This window comes from Acanthochromis polyacanthus, chromosome 5 (assembly GCF_021347895.1).
Source record: "Acanthochromis polyacanthus isolate Apoly-LR-REF ecotype Palm Island chromosome 5, KAUST_Apoly_ChrSc, whole genome shotgun sequence".
Classification (NCBI taxonomy): Eukaryota; Metazoa; Chordata; class Actinopteri; family Pomacentridae; genus Acanthochromis; species Acanthochromis polyacanthus.
The window spans coordinates 34,636,187-34,655,978 of NC_067117.1; the positions used below are offsets into that span (position 1 = coordinate 34,636,187).

Here is a 19,792-nt window from a genome sequence, read left to right on the forward strand (position 1 = left end):
GTAATGCGCCTATTTTGTGCGCATGCATGCATCCAAAAAGCACACACACACAAACACACTTCACTTGAGAATTTTGTAAGTATGAATAATTGTTCTCTCAGCCAGTGAGTAAAAGGACACATTTTAATATCTTCTCTTGGCAGCCTTCTTGAGCTTTCTGTAAAAAATATAAAAATAAATAAAAAATTAAGCAGCAATAGTATTAACTGTCCCACAACTGTGACACTTTTTAAAGTCTTCCAGTGTGCTCAGAATAAAACTACGTAAAACTGCACCACTCATGCAGTGGCAAATACCCTGATCTGATTATGTGACTCAAATCAGGCTTGCTTGTCAAATGGATAATAAGCTCATGAAAACTCAAGCCATGACATGCCATGGGAGACTTAAACCACCACAACAAGATTTCCCTGGGTATTAAGACTCAAAGGATGCAACCTGAAGTAACAAAATCAAACATTTGCGTACACACATACACACACATAGACACACACACATGCACAAATGCACACATACACAAAACACATCTAAAACCTCTTCCCCTGCACCAACTACACCTGCTCCTGAAAAGGCTGGCATTGTTGGGAGGAGATTCATTTGAAGGCTTTAATGGCTGCTATTTGGAGGTGGAATACATTAAATGGTCCAATCACGGGTACAGAGTGAGGTGGTGGCCCAAGCAAATTTATACTGAGTGAATAGATCGACTAATTAGCCTTTAAATATGTCATTGATTCATCTAAAACAAGGGATCCCTGAGTTATTCATCTGCCCGCTCTGCGTCTTCTCCCCCTCTATGACTACATCCTTAACCCTGATAAAGGAGGGGCTTGGCTGGCTGGTCTGCCTTCCATTTGTCCTAATCAATGGAGGCTGTTCAGGCCAGACCCAGGGGTTCAGTGAAATTAAGTACCCAGCTCACACTGAGAAGGATCAGGATGATGCTGGGGCAGGGGAGAGATAGGCTGTTACCTTGGTAACTCTACTGCTGCTGAGTTTCCCCAATATCTTCCTTTAGTCCAACTCTTCTCTTGTTAGGATGGTTTGCAGCAATTGACTACAGTCTAAGGATAGTGACATACTGTGTCATGTCCACAAGTAAACAAGGCTCTATTTAGTGTTTAAAGAAGTATATTTTCTAGCTAATAGCCAATAAACTGACACAAATTAACATTTTCAGATACAGCATAACACCAGTGTAAACATATCAGCACTGCTTTGCGTGCAGTTCTATTTGTCACCATGGATGCTCTTTGCAAACATATCCTAAGCAGTAATTTAGCTCCACAAAGCACTGGAATGAGCTTATCCCAAGCTGTTGCACTGCATTGCCTCATATCTTATTAGATAAATAAATGGTTTTATTCCGTTTTTATCTTGACTTGTATTTCAAAGACTAGATAAACAGAAGAGACAGGCAGGTGAGCATGTCTGAACAAAATCCGTGTGTGCAAGTAAGTAATATTTTATGAAGATTAAGTGTAAAGATAAGATGATGTTTCTACATTCACTCACAGTGTCTACTCACATGATGGAAATGCATTTAATACCAGGTGCAAATTCTTTGCCATCATACATTTGGCTAATTTTGTTTGATTTGCAATACACTTACCTACTGAATTAGTTTTAGTAGCTTTTCTGGTTTCTTGTTCAAAGTAACATTCACATAAATGGGACTTTTCCAGCAGAACATATCTTTCTAACCATATGATAATGTCTGTTTGTTCGGTCACAATCCTGTACACAGCTAAAATTGTTTTGATCCTAGTATATCTGAAACTCCAGTTTCATTTACTAGGTTGTGAGGAAACTGCTTTATCGCTGGGGTGGCTCTCATCCTGGAAGACAGGGTCTTTGATTCACATCTCACACATGCCTGAGAGTCTCTGATGAGGCCTGTGTGTCAATCATCCCCAGTTAAGACGTTATGAGTCGTATGACTAAACTTCATATATGTCACACGCATGCATATATAACTAGCCTGAAGGCATAGCTGTCTCCTTGACACAGCTCGGTACATTCCAGCAGTGCATGTCTGACATATCCATACAGGCCACCACATATCATTTTTGACATTAATGCCAAGGTGCTGAAAAGGTCATTGTAAAAATATAATGAGTGAGTAGATGCCTGTTCCTTCTGGGGGATAGCTAGTGTATTTACTCATAAGCTGACAATCATGTGAGTCACCACAGCTCTATTTGTGCCCTGTGTGGATAAGAAAATTACCACAGTGGACAGGATTCAATAATGGATATTCAATACACGTATATACCTGCCTATACTGAAAAATCACACACATTAGGATCAAAATGCAGGTTTGTGGCCATAATGGTTGCCAAATGTTAGTGAAGGTGTAAGAAAAGTTGAGGCAGCTTGAGTGAGGGCCTGCAAAAGGATGACTGGCAGATTAGTCTTGGGTTCCTGGAGGCAGCAGGATTATCCTAGGGAGGTTAGTGGGGGTCATGTCAGTTATACTCAGGCTAAAATACCCATTCACTGCACACATAGATGAAATGCCATGTGGAAAAAAAATGTTTTACACATGGGTTAGTCTGACAGAAATACCAGACACACTTTTCCACAAAGTGTGTCTTACTAGTTCAGATTTCTGAAACCCTGATTATCTGCTGCTAACAAGTTCAAGCAAATGAAGGAAAATAATGTGCAAAAAGTATTTTAGCACAGCTGGGACAATGAGAAAAGAGGAGGGGTGGAGACACAGTTAGTCTTGCTCCGCTTCATGGAAGTTTGATGAGGAAATGGGAAGGGCATCCATCCAAGACCTTCGATTTGTGGACCTCTGCCAACTCTCTTAACCAGAGACAGAAGCAATTGATTAAAGAAGGAAAGTCCTACGTGCAATCCAGGGAGGTGATTTTATGGGCTCTTTCTTTAGACTACATCAACAGCCTTTGATGATAAGTGTATCATACTTTAAGTGTCTAATCTAACTGGCGTGATAATCTTTTGACCCCTCCTTCACATTCAATGTCAATGTTTCTGTGTCCTAGTTTACCATTAACGTGTCAGATTCACTGTAGGACTGTCAACAGACATAATATTTGTCTATAATAAAATCAGTCATTGATGTGTTTATTTTTATGGACAGAGCCACTTTTAAGAATCCTCCCTTTGGCTGCTCTGTTTTTTCCTGATAGAATAAGAATATAAGCTCTATTAGGACTGTGTTGCAGTGGGCACCACCAGGGGCCTCCGAAGAGGTCAAATACCTTCTTATCAGCACACTAACAGGTTCTGGTTCGACAAGCTCAATTAGCTAGTGCTTAGTGTACTGTATGAGGAGACCACGCTCTCAGCACGAGGCCCATATCAACAGAACCAGGGAGATGACAGACAAGCCAGACCCACAAAGGCCCAATTGTACCGGGCCCTGGAAGGTCGGTGAATGGGTAAAGAAGGAGGAAGGACTTATGTTCTCAGGGGTTTTGTGATGTGACTGATAATAATCTCCCAGCTGAATGACAACGCCACTGTAGAGAGTCTTCTGGATAAATTACTTCCATTGAGGTCAAAATCCTGAAATGATCATAACAGAAAATATGGCACATTAAATGAAAGACTGCAGCATTGAAATGAAGAATACCCTGAATCTAACAAGGTGTTTAATTTTGCATACTACAGTTAACTGACAACAACTTTGAAGAAGAAGGTGTTATTCTTGGAAGGACAAAAAGATAAAAGATTAAGTGTTTTTGCATGTCATCTGGGTGTTTGGATAGAACAATGACAGCATTCCTGGATCTCAACTGCTCTGAGTAACACACCAGTGATCCTGTTAAAGCCCATCCTTAATGCAACACTATACAGACAGATAACGAGGCGCGTCAGAGTCATGATTTCAATCATAGTCAGTCATTCAGTAATGGGCAGTCTGCCTGCTGGCATGGTGTACACGCAGATGGAATTTAAGCCATCTTTTGCCAAGCTTCCATTGGCCCCTTTCCCCATTGCCACACTTTAATAGCAGCGAGGTACAATACTGTGAATGATCCGTACTTAATCATGCCGCTCGCAGGCTCAATTGATTCATGCAATCTCACAACTTTGCAGCGTGTTGAGATAAAACATCTCCTGTCGGCCTTGAGAGCATACACAAACATTCAATGCTGTGATGACAATTTCATAAAACCAGTGCTTTAATATGCACTCGTATAGGGCTCATGCATATACGATGGGTGTGTTTATGTACCAAGAGCAATCATGAATACACGCTAGCTTCTTGACCTACACAACAGAGCCAAGATATCCCCACTCAGACACTGTGCACGTCTTCCCTCTGCACATTCTACACAAAAGCCACACCAAAAGAAAAAAAAACTACTTAACTACAAGCAATCTGTTGAAATAGGTCATTATGGTGGAGGCATGCTGTGAATGCACCACGTCCCCAAATCAATACATGAATTGCTATATTTAGTAAGAAGGTCGCAAGGAGGAGTTATCAAGACTCTACAAGGAATGAATGACATCAATGTATCAGTGCTGTGCTTGAGTGGAGCCCGCTCATTTTAGATGCAGATGGCTTCAAAATGTCCTCTCTAGCGAGGGTTACTCTCTGTGGAGTGTTGAGATATCCCTCATGATGGCTGAAAATGTCACATTCTGCTCAGTGTCAATGTCATAACATTAACATTCAAGGTGCGACAATGAGACAGTATAAAGAACTATCTGGCACATTATTATTCTAATAAATAATATCCAATATAAATATCTCATGCTTGGTAACAAGACCATGTAGCACTTTAAAGATTATAGTCATGGTAGTATCTGTATGCACAGATGCTTCCTGTATGAGTCTGACTGTAGATCGAAACATTTTCTGATTTTTTTTTTTTTTTTGCTTTTTCAGTAAATTATAAGTAGTGCATCCCGAAGCAGATTTTTCTTACCTACTAAAAGCTGTATCCAAACCTTTTTGTGCTCAGTTATGTTGCTACATCTACATTAGCCAAAATACCAGTCCACACAAAATGTCTGTGCAAGATTACTGCTGGACATACAGTGGACTTTGGCACTCACAAACCAAATTCAAAGTCTGACTTAACACCGTCCTACAATGAGCCAGTTCATATCTTGCCGTAAGCAAGACTGGATCCACTCCTTTGCCAAGTGCACATTATTTACTGTGGTTACGACAGACATATAGGTCTACACTGTATCTTGATTCTTCCCTCTAAAACTCTTTCTCTTCTTTCCATCTCACCAGTTCACCGTTTGGTTTTAATCTGTCTCCCTGCGAGCTGACAAGGTCTGTCTTTTTGTTTAAGCCAAAATCCTCAACATCGGCATGACTTTGCACGGTGGAAAAAAAAAGCTGAGACAAGGGGAGAGCAGGATGAAAACAACCTCATTAATAACTGTGACTAATGTATTCCAGACATTTCTTTAAGCCTGTTACTTCACAGAAGAGAGATGCCCGTACTGCGAGGGGAGGCCACGGTGGATCTGGTGTGTGTTGACACGATGCCACACAAAGTCGGTTGGCGGGGTGTAATGAAAACACCCTGCACATGAAAATGCACTGATACCCTCACCCCGTACCCCCCGCCCACTTAAAAAGCGAGTAGGACTCTGTTGAGACCACACAGCTTTGAGATGACCACAATAAACCAGAACAGTGGTCCCAGCACGAAGTGAGCATTTCCCAGGCCTCAATACGCTGCGATCCGGGCTTTGTAGTAAACACTGGCGGGTGGTAAATGTCTAACCAGAGAAGCTGGGTACGTGATTTTTCTCTTTAGCCTGTTGACTGTGCCTCTGTTTTAGTGCCTCCACTTTGTCTCTCACTTTGAGTGGAACAAAGTTTGATGTAAACATTTTGCAGGGCTGTGAGACCACGTTCTCAGGAAATAGGAAATCAAACCCTCACCTAAGGGATCTCATATTTCTCTTGTTTTCATGTCAATACTGAAAACCCAATATTTACTGTAGAGGTGATGGATTTTCAACAACCTATTTAATCAGTTGTTCATTGTAGGGATTCATAGTATCAAGATTTAAATAAAAGAACCATGGTCAGTTTAATGAGTTGAGCACTTTAGTGTACTAATAACGGAGACACGAATTGATTCTTCAAGTGCATCGGTTGCTCCTCTGTTGGTTTTTCCTGCAAGCACAGGCCCATGGTACAATCTGCAAGTGTAAATTGTAAGTGTCCAGAATATGTGTGGTCTACTATTCCATGGAATTAAAAGACTACAGTTCAGCTTAATAAAAAGAGATTAAGAAGTAATTACTATCTAATTTTAAAACATGATGGGAACACAAAACATGATTGATAGTATCTCAGCACTGTACTTAAGCTCATGCTGTGAAGTGAACAGGAAGTAATGTTATTTTTCCACACTAGGCATAACAGAGCAGCCTTTTCATTAGCTTGTTGTTTACAGTTTCACCTCCTTCTCCATATAAATTCAATATAAACAGAGAATCCCTAAAGACTTTACAGTAAAACTGTGTCAAAACAGCACTAATCACAGCGCAAAGACCTGGAGGTGGAGAGGAAGAACAGGAAGGAGTCGGAGGGAGCACGTTGAGATTATTCCCACCCATAAACCAGCGGTATATATGATAATGCACTGGTACTAATATTCCTGCTGACTAGATAAGGATTAGCCTGCCGGATTGTGCTACGCCTTTCATCTTCCAAAGCATGGCTTTAAAAAAAAAAGACTGTATCCTTTAGATGAACCCAGTTCTTTATAAGACTTGTAAGAATGAGAAAAACCATGTCGAACTGTACCTTTTAGCCAAAAGCTTGGGAATTCCACAGGAGAGTGGAACAGCTTATTATATTGAGTAATTTATTTGCTTAGCGGGTGCCCAAGGGGGAGTAAAAAGTTTTAACATCCAGAAAATTCTGTAAGTAGTCCATTTACAAAGCCGAGCTGTCCCCCGCAGCAATGAAACACCATCCCCCTCCAAGAGGCTTCAACAATTAAACCAGGCCAAGATTGTTTGCCTGCCCAGCATCAAGTGTGCTCATCCTGCACAATTACAGTCTTAATTGAGTACTCTGATTTAAAAAAAGAAATCTGAAGGAGGGAGTGAGAATATTGAATACATTCACAGTGTGTGGGAAACAAAACTGCATCTTGAAAAAACATATGGAACATGGAGCACAGTAAACTGTCAGTGTCAGACTACACACTGCCCGTCATTATTGTGTAATAGCAGCGATTTTGTACGATAAAATTTCAACTATTTTCACCTGTGCTGGCAGCATTGTCAGTGCACTGGTCTGCTTTGAGACTGAGATACCTGAAACGTGGTGCTGATATTCATAGTGCCCTTATGATGAATCATCATGATCCCTTACTTCTAGTGTTGTCAACAGGTGCCAGTTTGAACTTATCCCATGAAATATCTCAGCGTCTACTAGATTGACAGGCACAGAATTCAGTAGACATTCATGATTCCAGACATAATCTGTGGCTTTAAGTCAAATATTTAAAATTACTATTAAAATTAACAAGAATTAACAAGAATTTTGGCCACATTTTCGTAGCATCTTAAAGACAAGAAAAGTACTCAGAGAGTGCAGTACTCAAGGTCGTATCATTTCTGACGGCTGAAGTCTTGAAAAAAGTTATGGCAGAAATCACGGCACTACCGAATGTGGCCATTTAATATAGATGTACCTACAAACAAAATGACCTTGTGCCGTGCACAGCTCACATAGTTTTCACGTGTAGTCATAGTTACAGTGATGCCGTGCCACTCGCAATGATACAGAAATCTTTAGCAAATCCGTGCATCCAGACGATACGCTGCATCACTGCCAGAGTCTAATCACTTGATCCTTGTGTCATTTCTGATCTTTTCTGAAAATTTCATCCAAATCTGCTGGTCTGTTTTTGAGTAATGTTGCTAACAGACAGATGTACAAACGTACACTAATTGTCGCATAACTCTGCTGTTCCTTGGCAGAAGAATAAACCAAAATAACATTGATCATTCTCATCCAGCAGTATTATTACTTTGGTTCATGACCAAATACCACCAAACACCATCACTTTGAGTTTCAGGCTAATTATTAAATGTGAGCTGCATGCTAACATGTTACATTAAGATGGTAAACATGAATAACATTGTAGCTCTTTAACATGAACATGTTAGGACCAATGTTTTGAACATGCTGGCACCACACTGCTTTACTGTGCCACTCGCCTGACTGCAGACTTTTAGTCTTGGTGAAAAGTCACTCCATTTTCTTTTATTTTTCAGTTTGTTATTTGGTGAAGATTTGCTTAAGATGCAGTCTTCTAATATAATTTAATCTATCTTGAAATCTGTGTCCAGGTGTTAGTCTTTCATCAATATCTCTCAGGCCGCAACACTTTCAGTAGTATTTCTTTCTGCAATAGGCCTGCTCAACACAATATTATTCACCTGGATTCCCCCAGAAGTCAGGAACACACAAGTAGTAACCTGGCAAAGAAAACAAAGCACAATCCGGTAGTACTCATTCTCGACAGGGGAGAGCTTAACTTTACACTGAGGGGGCTTTAGAGGCATGTGTTCAATTTCAAACTCAATACCACTCAGAGGTCTCCTGGGGAGACTGATGACAGAAAACTTTACTATACCAGTCCAACTTTTGAGTTGACATTAGCCTGTGGATTTCTAAACATTTCGGAATTAAATCCAAAAGTAAAATAAATATCAGCATAAACTGCTTGATTTGGTTGTTGACTTTGCTCAAACACTGCAGAGGCCCCACTGGCTTCATAGAGCCTGTGTGGACACAATCACCTCATAGGGATTCACTGAGGTTAATAGAGATGTTTCCCTTGAATCCAAGGATACTTTCTGTTTGTTGGCTTTTCTTATTTGGTTTTAGGCAGCGGAATTAGCAGTTAATTTAACTCAGTCTTCTTTGTTTTCCTCTGAAAACAGCAGGGTGTACTTTCAGAATCTAAATCACTTTGATTGCCAAGTAATTAAATGTGCTGGAATTCATCTTAATGACACTGCAAGGGAGATATATTGACAACACAGAGATTTACAACGCATGCTGACTCATACTACAAAGTAAAGTGGACCTCAAAGTGTCCAGCATCTAATCTAATAGATGTACAGCAACAGAGAGTATTCATTTACAGCACTTTGTGGAATATGAAATATATATTTGAAGTACTGTGTGGCATTGTTTTCAGCCTATTTGTCCAAATATTCCATGTTTTCGAGAGCCAGGAAAGCAGCATTATTTATAGCTTAACAACCACACTTTTTTGCAGTTATACAGTGTGGTTTGAAGGGAGCATATCCTGAAATCTTCCAGGTGCAGACAACCAAGTAATTCTTCAGCTGAAGTAAAAACATCAGATTTGCAATATACTGGATTTAGGAAGTTTAAGGCAATAGACTCTCTGTGCTTTCTTACTTTTAGATCTTTCTAAGGAGCTGACCTCTACTGGGTAATAGTGCAGTGTGTTGATGTAGTGTGTCAATGCAGCTGAGAAAGAAAGCACGTCCCTGTTTGTACCCCTCATCCACCCCTCTTCCCTTTGCCTTTTCTATTCTAATCTATCTCTTCCCACCTTTCACTTGACCTCACCAATGCAGCATTTTAATCTTTAATCACCTGAAGTTTAACAGGGGAGAGATCTTCACTGGTGGGCAATGTTTTTTATTTTAGAAGCCATTATAGCTCTGGAGCGTCTCTTCCATATGAGACTGCAGTTACACTGTATAGTTACATAAGATTCTGCTGTCAGACTTCTTCTCAAAGGAACAAACTATCAAATAATTCAAATGAAGCTAACAGCAACATAATGAATAGCTGGTGAATAATGTAACTAACAGATGTGGTCATTTCTACACCACATTAAGGGACACATTAATTCTTAGGACACACAGCAACATTATCTTATGCTGCAATATTTTGTGAAGCTGGATATAGACTCAGCACACTCAGCTTTTTAGTGAGTGATCGTGGAGTTAACTTTGTGCGAACAGGTGTGCTCATCACTTGGACACTATGGCTGCAGATAACACGTGGCAGTTGTAACCAATGTCAGGAATGGGTAAGCTTTCTCTCCGCTTTCACTTTTAAAATAGCTCTAATGTAGGTCAGCTGCATACAACACAAGACACCACAATTTTCTCTCAGTGTTGACTGAGTTTTACATCATTGGAAAACAAGGTCACTGATACTCGAGAGGGATTCCTGTCTTTAACACTGAGCGCAATTGTTTCTCATCTTTTACCCAGACAGATGCTTGATCCATCAGTCTCCCTTAGCCCAGAGAGCGACTTGATTCCTCTAACAGGACACGAGTCGAGGACATCTGAGAGAGAGAGAGCACATGGGGATGTTTTGACAAAGCCTCGGCCTTGTCCCTGATGAGAGAAGAGAGGCCCAGGGAAGGACCTGTATATTGCACAGCTCTCATTTCCAGCACAGTCTGTCCAAAGCAAATTTATCATGAACAAAACCATAACGTCTCGGAGTTGTCACCCTGCTTCGCTTTCATGGAGGAATACCAGAAAACTGTCTGTCTGCGGTGTCTTGGGGCTCGGAGTGAGACAGGTATAGGTGTTACAAGAAAGAACCAGACCTACAGGAAGCCTCTGCAGCTGCCGAGGTGACCAATAATGTGAAAAGAGGCACTGGGATTATAAGAGGTCGTACCGTCTGAATTTGAGATTCAAAAGATGGTGTGGGATAATGAGGAGTGTGACGGAGGGGCATCTGGAGCAGAGGCTGGCATGTGCAAAAACATGTGGAAAACGTTTAAAGGCTTAACAGGCCATGATCTTTGAGTTCAGGGAGATTCGCAGGGATCGCAGGTCACGTTATCACATCCGCATATGATGAATGTGCTGTGAAAATGAGGGTAATAAAGTGTGCATATGAGTACACAATGTCCTTGTGTATACACATGGCTGCTGACTGTAATCAGATTTGTGCACTTCAGATACAGTAACGTATATTGCATGGGCTGTATAGTATGTGTCTGTCTAACCTGGGTTTTTTTGGACCCCCTCACTCCTCTCATTAGAGGCTCCCCAGCTCTCTTTTTCTTGTTTTCTTTCTATATGGATGTGTGCAGGGCGCAGAACAGACAGAGTAATAGAAGACTGGCCAACAGAAAAAAAGCACCTGGCCATACTGAAATCCCATCACAGTGGGGAAGAGGGAATAAAGGCTCCTGAATGTTCCCTGGGGCCTCTATGGACAGAATGACATGTCTTAGAGCTTGCCTGTTCGCCTCCTGCTGTTACAACATCCTACACTGTGTGCAGACCAAAGAGGCCGCCACCATCAAATACACAGTACAAGCCCTTTATGGGGTCTAAATGAAAAGATCAAGAATGGAAATCGAGAGATGTTGGTTAAGATGCAGATATTAAGTCATGTCATCTGAGATGCCATTTAACAGGCAAATGTTGCAGTTATGAACATCTGCTCAGGCGCTAATTTGTATTCCTTATGCTTGACTAAATGGTTCCTAACTGCGGCTGAAGCAGCCATCAATATACAGGAGTAAGTGTGGCTTCTACTTTAACATAATAATGTATGAATGCCTATTGTGTAGGCAGATTGTTGACATTTTGGTCCATCTTTTTATTTAATTCTCCCCCACACTCTCTCCATCGTTCTCTGTTACCGCAGCCCAATGCAAACCTTCCTTCATCTTTGTTTGCACATTGCACAATGCAGCAAAAGCCTTGAGGGGGTGTGTGTGTTTCCTTTTTTTTTTTGTTTTGCCTTGTGTTTTGTTCCAGCACAGAGGACAGTCATCCAGTCATCAGCGTGGCTGTTCCCCACGTGCACTGTTAGTCAATTAGAGCTGCCATTAAAGACAGAGGCACCGAGGGAAATAAAGACAGCCGCGTGGATTTGTCTGTGCAACGCTGATTTCCATCCTTAAACCCTCTCCAGACGAAGAGACTGCAATAATTGGGATTCTGACAGTGGGTTGGGGGGGACTCATTTCCTGCTTTCACCTCCTCCCCACCACCTTTTCCATGCAATCATGTCTATCCAATCACGTCTGCCCAACACCTACCTTTACACTCGATCCCCCTTACTGTCTTTATCTACAGCTACACGGGGCTGAAGAATTACTGAAGCCTTTCCCCTTAATCTAATTGCTCTGGTGCAACTGCAGGAACTGAGCACCTAAGCTCCTGCTACCACTGATGCAGATTTTACCAGGAGGCTAACATTAGAGGCCCTTGTGTTGTTACAAAGTCTCCACACCGTGACCTAAAAATACTTTCATTCATGCCACGTTTACTGTGAAGTCTGTTGAACACATTCAGTAGAATGTCTGTTTTACAGTACATCTAAATGTTGGACTGTGTAGGACAGGAGAGGATTTTAGTATTTTTAGGCAGATCCGTGATCTATTAAGGATTCAACATATTAAACTGGAGGGAATTCTGAATATATAAGTGCAAAGTAGAGTGTTGGAATGTTAATGCAAAATGTGAATATCAGTGGCGAATGCCCTATTTAAAATGCTACTTTTATGTTTATGTGATGTATTAAAATGTCAATCATTATTTTCTACTCTCTACAACTCCAATAATTCTTATTTGTCAGGCAACCTAATTGGTTTGACCAAAAAAATCCTTTATCACAGTTTTATTTCCAGCTTGTGTGAGTGGAAGTGGGTGTAAAATATGTAACAGTTGCACTTGTTGACTCTTCTCCCTACAAATCTGGGCTACAAGGTCACGCAAACCACACTGCTCATTTAATGATGCTTTCATTTTTCTCTCTAAATATAGTCAAAACATAGCTATGGCTTGAATCAAGTTGTTGTTATCGCTGTGATGGATTGTCTTCATCTGAATCTTCACTCCTCAATAACACGAGCCACGCTCCCACAGCCGAGACCCTTGAACTCACAATAGCATGGGGTTAGATGCTCAGATTACATTGAAGAAACACACATGGGCATTGTTAAGGGAGTCTGCAATTCCAGCCGTGAACATGGCTTTCATTGTGGCCCACTGAAGAGAATGCGTTTCATTCTGGAGCAAACAGCGAGGGCTAACAGGACCTCATGTGTCTCTGTGGTGCACCATCTCCTCAAGGCTCTGACGGGAAATCAGATCTCTCTTTCACGGCCGTCTCTACTGAAAGGCTCTGGTATGGTTCCTTCACTCACAGCATTTCTTAGAGAGGAAACTTAATCTCACTTGTAAGACAATTGCAGAGGAAAAAAGGCCTCAGCAATTTGATGTAAGCACCCCCTTCTACTGTCAATATTTTGACAGATTTCATGACAGCCTAATTATTTGCCGGGATCCCTGCCAAGGGTTTAATTGTTACATGCGTAATTACACGTTTAGTTGAAGAGATGTTGGAACAAAACATTGGTTGCATTATTAATATTACACTACAAATGGGGCCTTTCATCTTGACTGCTTTATGCTGTCTCTGTGGCTCCATAATCCAGCCATGAAAGAGGATATCTTACAAACCCTCTGAGGGCACCTCCAACAAATCAATTCATTACCCCATAATATCGGCAGGCAAAGGCGCATCTTTCGTAGATCAATTCATTATCCAACCTCTGGCAGCTGAAAGGCGGTGGCTGACCACAGTTTCGAGCGCCGATATCAGCTTTCAGTTTAGGAGGATGACTAGAGAGCAGATGAGCTGGTGGCAGTCTTCCATTAAAAGAGCTTCTGAACAATGGGGAAACCACAGAATAGTATCATTTCAAACTGTAATAATTCTTTTTCTTTCTTCTTTCTAAAATACATGCTGTCCATTTGTTTGTGCTGAGGCTTATAACTATTGTAGAGAGCCATAAAATCCATCTCCATGCGTAGCCTTTTGCTGCATTCCGCAGCTGCACTCGCACATAATGCATTCTTCTCATGAAGCTTTAATATTCAGTCACTGCATCATATGATGAAGGAGGACACAGGGACAGAGGAAACAGTCAGTGCACAGAAGCATGCGTATGTGTGCTTCTATGAGAATCGCTACAGTGCTGTACCTCAATCTGTAACTTCCCCTACTGCAGATGAAGAGAGCATGTGGTCAGAGGAGCGCTCCCTATAGCGGAACTTGACTAAGAAAGCCATTGAACAGAAAGTAAAGAGAAATAAACAGAGGGGAGATCAGGAGTGGAACGTGAAACCTCTTTCACTCAAAAATCTCATGCTCAGCTGCAAGGATATGAAGTGGATCAACATGTTCTCCCTGAGCGGACAACATTTAATTGTATAATCCCATTTAGCTCAAAAAACACCATGACTGAGGACACCCCTGAGATGTTCCAGTCCACGACATGCAGTGAATTACATGTAGGTCAGAAAACAAGCAGATTTGTGTAATTATGCAGAGATGTGGATTCGGGGTAGCGGAGTTGTTGCACCAGAGAAGCTATCTTCACGCGCCTCTTATCGGCCTGTATTCCTAAAGGAGGGGAGCTGGTGCCTGTCCTCATTAGTAGTCATCGAACGGGCCTGGCAGTGTTTGCGAGGCAGCACCCATCGCGTTTCCCCTCCCAGCACACAGACACTGGAGGACGTGCTGTAATTACAGGCGCACATAAGAGAGGCAGCGACACACCGATCTAAAACGCAGGTGGGTGGTTTGTTGTGCTGGGCCGGATCAGCACGGTTCCAGTCTGCAGGCTACATGCTGTCATGCTGTTTCAAGTGATCAAGATCTCTAAGCACGTTGACCAAATACCACCTGCCAGAGTGTGGATAGGGCATGGCACAGGTAAACGTTGGGCACATTGATGTTTTGAAAAGCCAAATCAATTTGCCTGTGAGGGATTCCAATTGACAGGAAAATGCAGGCAATTTTGAAAAATATCCTCTTTGTCCTGCTGGATGGGAGGAAGCATTCTAGTCACACACACACAAAAAAAAGATTTGCACTGAATTTTACAGATTCAAAACTGCTGCTCTTATTTTATTGAATTTCTGTGAAGCATGACTTCTGTTGCATAGAGAGGTGTTTCTCTGTGGGGAGAAGCTGAGACGTTTTGCATCTGCTTAATTACGGAAAAAAATCAGTTATTGAAAAACGGCTCTACACAATACTCTATTAATATAATCACATTTAATGTAAGGGCTGCACAGTGGCTTGATGGTTAACACTTTCACTTTGCAGCTAGAAGATCCCAGGTTCACGTCCTCACCTTTCTGGGATCTTTCTACGTGAAGTTTGCATGTTCTCTCTGTGCAGTACAAAAACATGTTGAGGTGAATCTGTGATTCTAAATAGTCCGTAGGTGTGAATGCGAGTGTGATTGTTTGTGTGTATATGTAGCCCTGTGATAGTCTGGTGACCTGTTCATCCTCAGCCAGCTGACTCCAGCCCCCCAGGAGCCTAATGAGGATTAAGCAGTGTATAGATAATGGATGGATGGACATTTAATGCAATTCTTTAAGTCGACATAATGGATTATTTTCGAATTGTAACAGTCCAGAGTTTCAGCTGCAGATGTGCTACAATATCTGCTTTGTTCCCTGACAGGCAGTTTTGATTTAAAACCAAACACCTGTGATGAGCAACTCCCATCCTTTCATGGCAGCTCAGAGGAACTAAACTAAGCGTGCTCTGCAGTCACGACTTCTAAAGGCAGCTGTGCATTTTCAGATGAAACCCTGGCAAGAATTATCATCTTCAGTGCTATATTTCACAGAGTATTTCTGTTGAATAATAGCAAGATCAGACAACGATTGTATCTTTTATAGAAATGCGTTGATGGCTTAGTTGAATAATATATCGCAGAATTCATACCTGCCATCATATTTTGGATATATGAACATATATAACTAGATTATAACATCAATTGAATGTGAATGAAAAGATCCTTGGAACATCTTAAGGTGGAAAGTGCTCTACCTGACAGGATAGCACCCTTTAGTGGTAGGATTACTGTGTAATGAAGGCAGAGCACACTGATTCATTAGGCTTAGGTAAACATAATAAGAGCAAAACATACCTCGACAAACCGTTCCGTTTTCCACAGCCTCGTTCCCAGCCTTGCACATACAGCGTCCGATGGGCACCATCCACTCCCCATCCCCATTGCAGTACAGCTTAATGGGCACATCCACCTCCTCGGCGTTGGGGATACAAACTCCCCTTGCAGCCACCAGGGAGGTGCTCTCCGCCCCCGATAGCGTTTCCTGGAACAACGCCCCGTTGGTGATTTTACGTGGACACTTCCGGTAGAAGACGCGAACAGCGATGAGTGACATGCAGCCGCCATAGTCCTGGAAGGCTAAGTAGAAGCCATTTTTGGAGACAGGGCCAAAGCTTCGAACCTCTGTGTTGATCATCATCACTCTGCCCCCGAGGTCCACCTGGGAGAAGCTCTCATCTGCCGCGATGGTGTCCACCTTGATCCAGGGGTTCTCCATCCAAGCTGGTGAGGTTCTGGTGGCTGTGTCTGCATCTGATTCATAGTAATAAAGGTTAAAAGTCTCTTTACAGGAGCCCGGTACATTGGGGATGCTACTGCAGTCCCTCACAGAGAATTTCATCTCCACGTGGATCCGCTGCGCACCACGACGCCGTATGTATTTTGTCCGTACCCAGTTGTTCTGATTGTTGTCAAAAACATTACAGACTTGGTACGTCCGGATGGTGTTCATGTTTTCATCATAACCGCTCACCTCCTCCCACTGTTGATCAAGAACACACAAAAATAGCAAATTAACATTTTTTTTTCTATTTGTCTGCTTTGAAAAGAAGTGTGACTTCAATACAGAATATGGTGAAGAAAAACACTTGGTAATTATGGCACATACGTTAGCCTGATTCATTCAATTAAGTGCAATTCAGCTGTAAAGCAGTAAATGGTCTGCATGTTTGCTATTAATAGAAAATGTTGTAAAGTTCTGATACCTATTTTCCAACAATTACAAGAATGTTTTCATGGGCATTTTCTAATAACTTTGATTACAAGGAAAAACAGCTTGAGGCAATATTTTGATTAAATTGATTACACGGTGAGAAGAAACGTGATATCTCTAATACGAGGATGCATTACACAAGTCTTAAGGAACAAATGAGAACCAGCCCTCCCAGAGTGTCCTCCAATATCTCATGGTAATACGTACATGTTAACAAGGTCACACACTGGTTATTTACTATGGACATTCCTAGTCACAACTTTGATTTATGCTGTTGAAATACAGCACAGTAAGGTGCAGTATTGGCTTATCTTTTCCAGTCTAATATAGCAGCAGCTCAGTCATTCTTGAAGCCCTAGTTTAGGACATGTTAGAGCAGAGTGTGAAATGAGTGTCATCTGTTATCAGGCACTTTGTACTATGGCTTACTTTAACAGTAAAAGCCACCAGAAAGACGATAGCACTAAGTAGTCCCAAGAGACTACTTTGGCTTTCAGCATTAATCAGTTTGTTTGTTTGTTTTATTAATCTTTTCAAAAATGTAGTGTAGATGCCATCAAGCATAAATCCTCTGAACCCCAAAACCCGTCAGCAGCTCTGAAAACCATGTTATCTTTAAACAACAAATCACCATAATTACACCACTTATCATAACAAGAGTGGGTAACAACAGAAGCAAATGTCAGATTTTCAACTTGCCAACAGTCCTTGACTAATCGCGCCTGTGCTTCAGTGGCAAATCTAAAGATTAAAATTAGGATCAGAGCTATTCTAAGACATGTAAAATAACGTTTTTTTTTTTTTTTTTTACATGTGTCATTTAAAAACTGCAAAAAATGAACAGTTTACATCTAATTCTGTAAAAAGGAAGAACTTTCCTACATCTCAGCACAACTAAGAAGTCCATAGTGACGAACCATCTGCAACCAACAGATATATGACAACAAATCAGGGACTTAGTTGTGACTCGTTTAATGGAACTGCAGGCTGCGTTTACACTGAGAAGACATTAGACAAGGAAATTATAAAAGCAAGTGGTCAAATACGTAAACCTTGTTGAACCACCATTTTATCTAATATTACTGAAACCTGTCGGTACCTGGAAAAATGTGTGCATCTTGAAATCATTTCATTTTTATGGCATTAAAATTTAGTTATATTGTACAAATGACAATTGTGTGTGTGTTCTCTCTATATCTAGTCATGGCTGTGCTGTTTAGATAGAGGTGCAGGACCCACCATGAATAATAAACACGCTCCGCTTAAAACATCCCCCGCCTTATATATAGTGCCTCTAAGTGCAAGAAATAATAATATATACTGGACGAAAAATGATACATCTTCACTACAAATCAGGTCAAGGTCATACACCCAAAAAGGCACATCTATACTATATAGAGATGGCCTGGGTGCAATATGAATGAAATCCCTCAAGTAGTTTCTGAGATATGCTCCGGAAACGAAATGTGGACTTACGGACGTACGGACGGACAGACGGACAGACGGACAGACGTACGGACGGACGGACGTGCCCACGCCAATATCCCCCTTCGTGCCTACGGCCGGCGGGGGATAAAAATCAAACAGGAGCTAAAAACACCCAGAAATTACTTGAACTTTAAAGCAAAACAAAGATTCTCATTTGGGAGCAAGAAAAGCACTCAGAGAGCACAGTAATCCACCAAGGCTGCTTAGTCATTGTATCATTTTTGATGGATGAAATCTTTTTAAAAAATGGCCTTGCGCTGAGCACAGGTGTGTGTTATGCATGGACACGTGATGTAGGAACATCGAATCGTGTGACCTAAAAATGTAGTGGGCGGCGGGAATTGATGGGATCCCTACAATTTAATCAATTGTTCATTGTATCATTTCCGAAGGATGAGTATCAATAAGTCTGCAGCAGTTGATTTGTAGTAGGATCGCAAATAATGTCATCAGCAGGCAGCTGAAGTAGCGTTCGCTTGTTGTCATGGCTACAGTGACGTCGTGCCGCTATCTCGCAATGATCCAGAAATCTTTAACAAACCTGTGGATCCAGACTATAAGGCACATCACTACCAAAATCTAATCACTTGGTCCTTGTGCCATTTCTGACCTTCCTGTTCTGTCAGTGAGGAAACCACTCACATACTGCAGTGATATAAGAGAAACTAGAGACTTGACATTAAGTCCTATGAACAGAGCAGAGAGGCTCTGGTTTATGTGATAATGTGTCCTACTTTTTTATTGTGTCTTAATAGGACACATTAATAGCACACACTGTAATGAGATATTGACATTGTAGTGAAAGCTGCTTTCACTACCGAGAAGAACAGAGGAGACGTGACATGAATTTTTCTACAATCAAAGTCATCACATTACACAAGTCATCGTACAAAGAATAATCAGGGAGCAAATTTTACTGCAGGTTTTCATGGTATGCTGTTCTACATTAAAGTTTACACAACAGACACCAATTTGAGCGCTTGCTGCAACTATGGAGTCCAGATGCAACCTCTGTGGTTTCTCTGCCTTTTGGCCACAGATCAAACCAGCTTTAAACACCATGCTCTCTAACCACCATGCAGGTCGTGACCTTGACCTCAGCATCACAGCCAAGAAAAAAAAATCCTGTTCTCCCCCTCCGAGCAACTTTGCATCGGCTGCACTCTCGACTGTTTCTACCGCCCTGCCTCCCCCCCTTCACTCTTCACTTCACAGCTGATATAATTTCTCAAATTAGTGCCCACTTAGTGAGGATTTTGACAGAGTTTGACGGGTTGGGAGAAGAAAGTCACCCATCTTGTTACAAACCCGCATTCTATCAAACACGTTGACTAATTAAAACAGCTTTGGCTCCTAATTCCCATGTCCTAATTAATCACAGCTCCTGTGATGCTTGGCTTGACCCAAACGATCACAAAAGCCAACCAAA

The 19,792-nt window shown here is 41.5% G+C and overlaps 1 protein-coding gene across 4 annotated transcripts in view; it reads right to left on the minus strand.

Annotated features, from left to right (window-relative positions):
- The window catches only part of ephb2b (eph receptor B2b), a 133,771-nt gene that overhangs the window by 54,517 nt on the left and 59,462 nt on the right, over nucleotides 1–19,792 (minus strand). For all 4 annotated transcript variants that reach the window (XM_022209285.2, XM_022209283.2, XM_022209284.2 and 1 more), the window contains exon 3: nucleotides 15,960–16,644. In XM_022209285.2, the coding sequence (XP_022064977.1) occupies nucleotides 15,960–16,644 (685 nt within the window). The remainder of the gene's footprint in view (nucleotides 1–15,959; nucleotides 16,645–19,792) is intronic.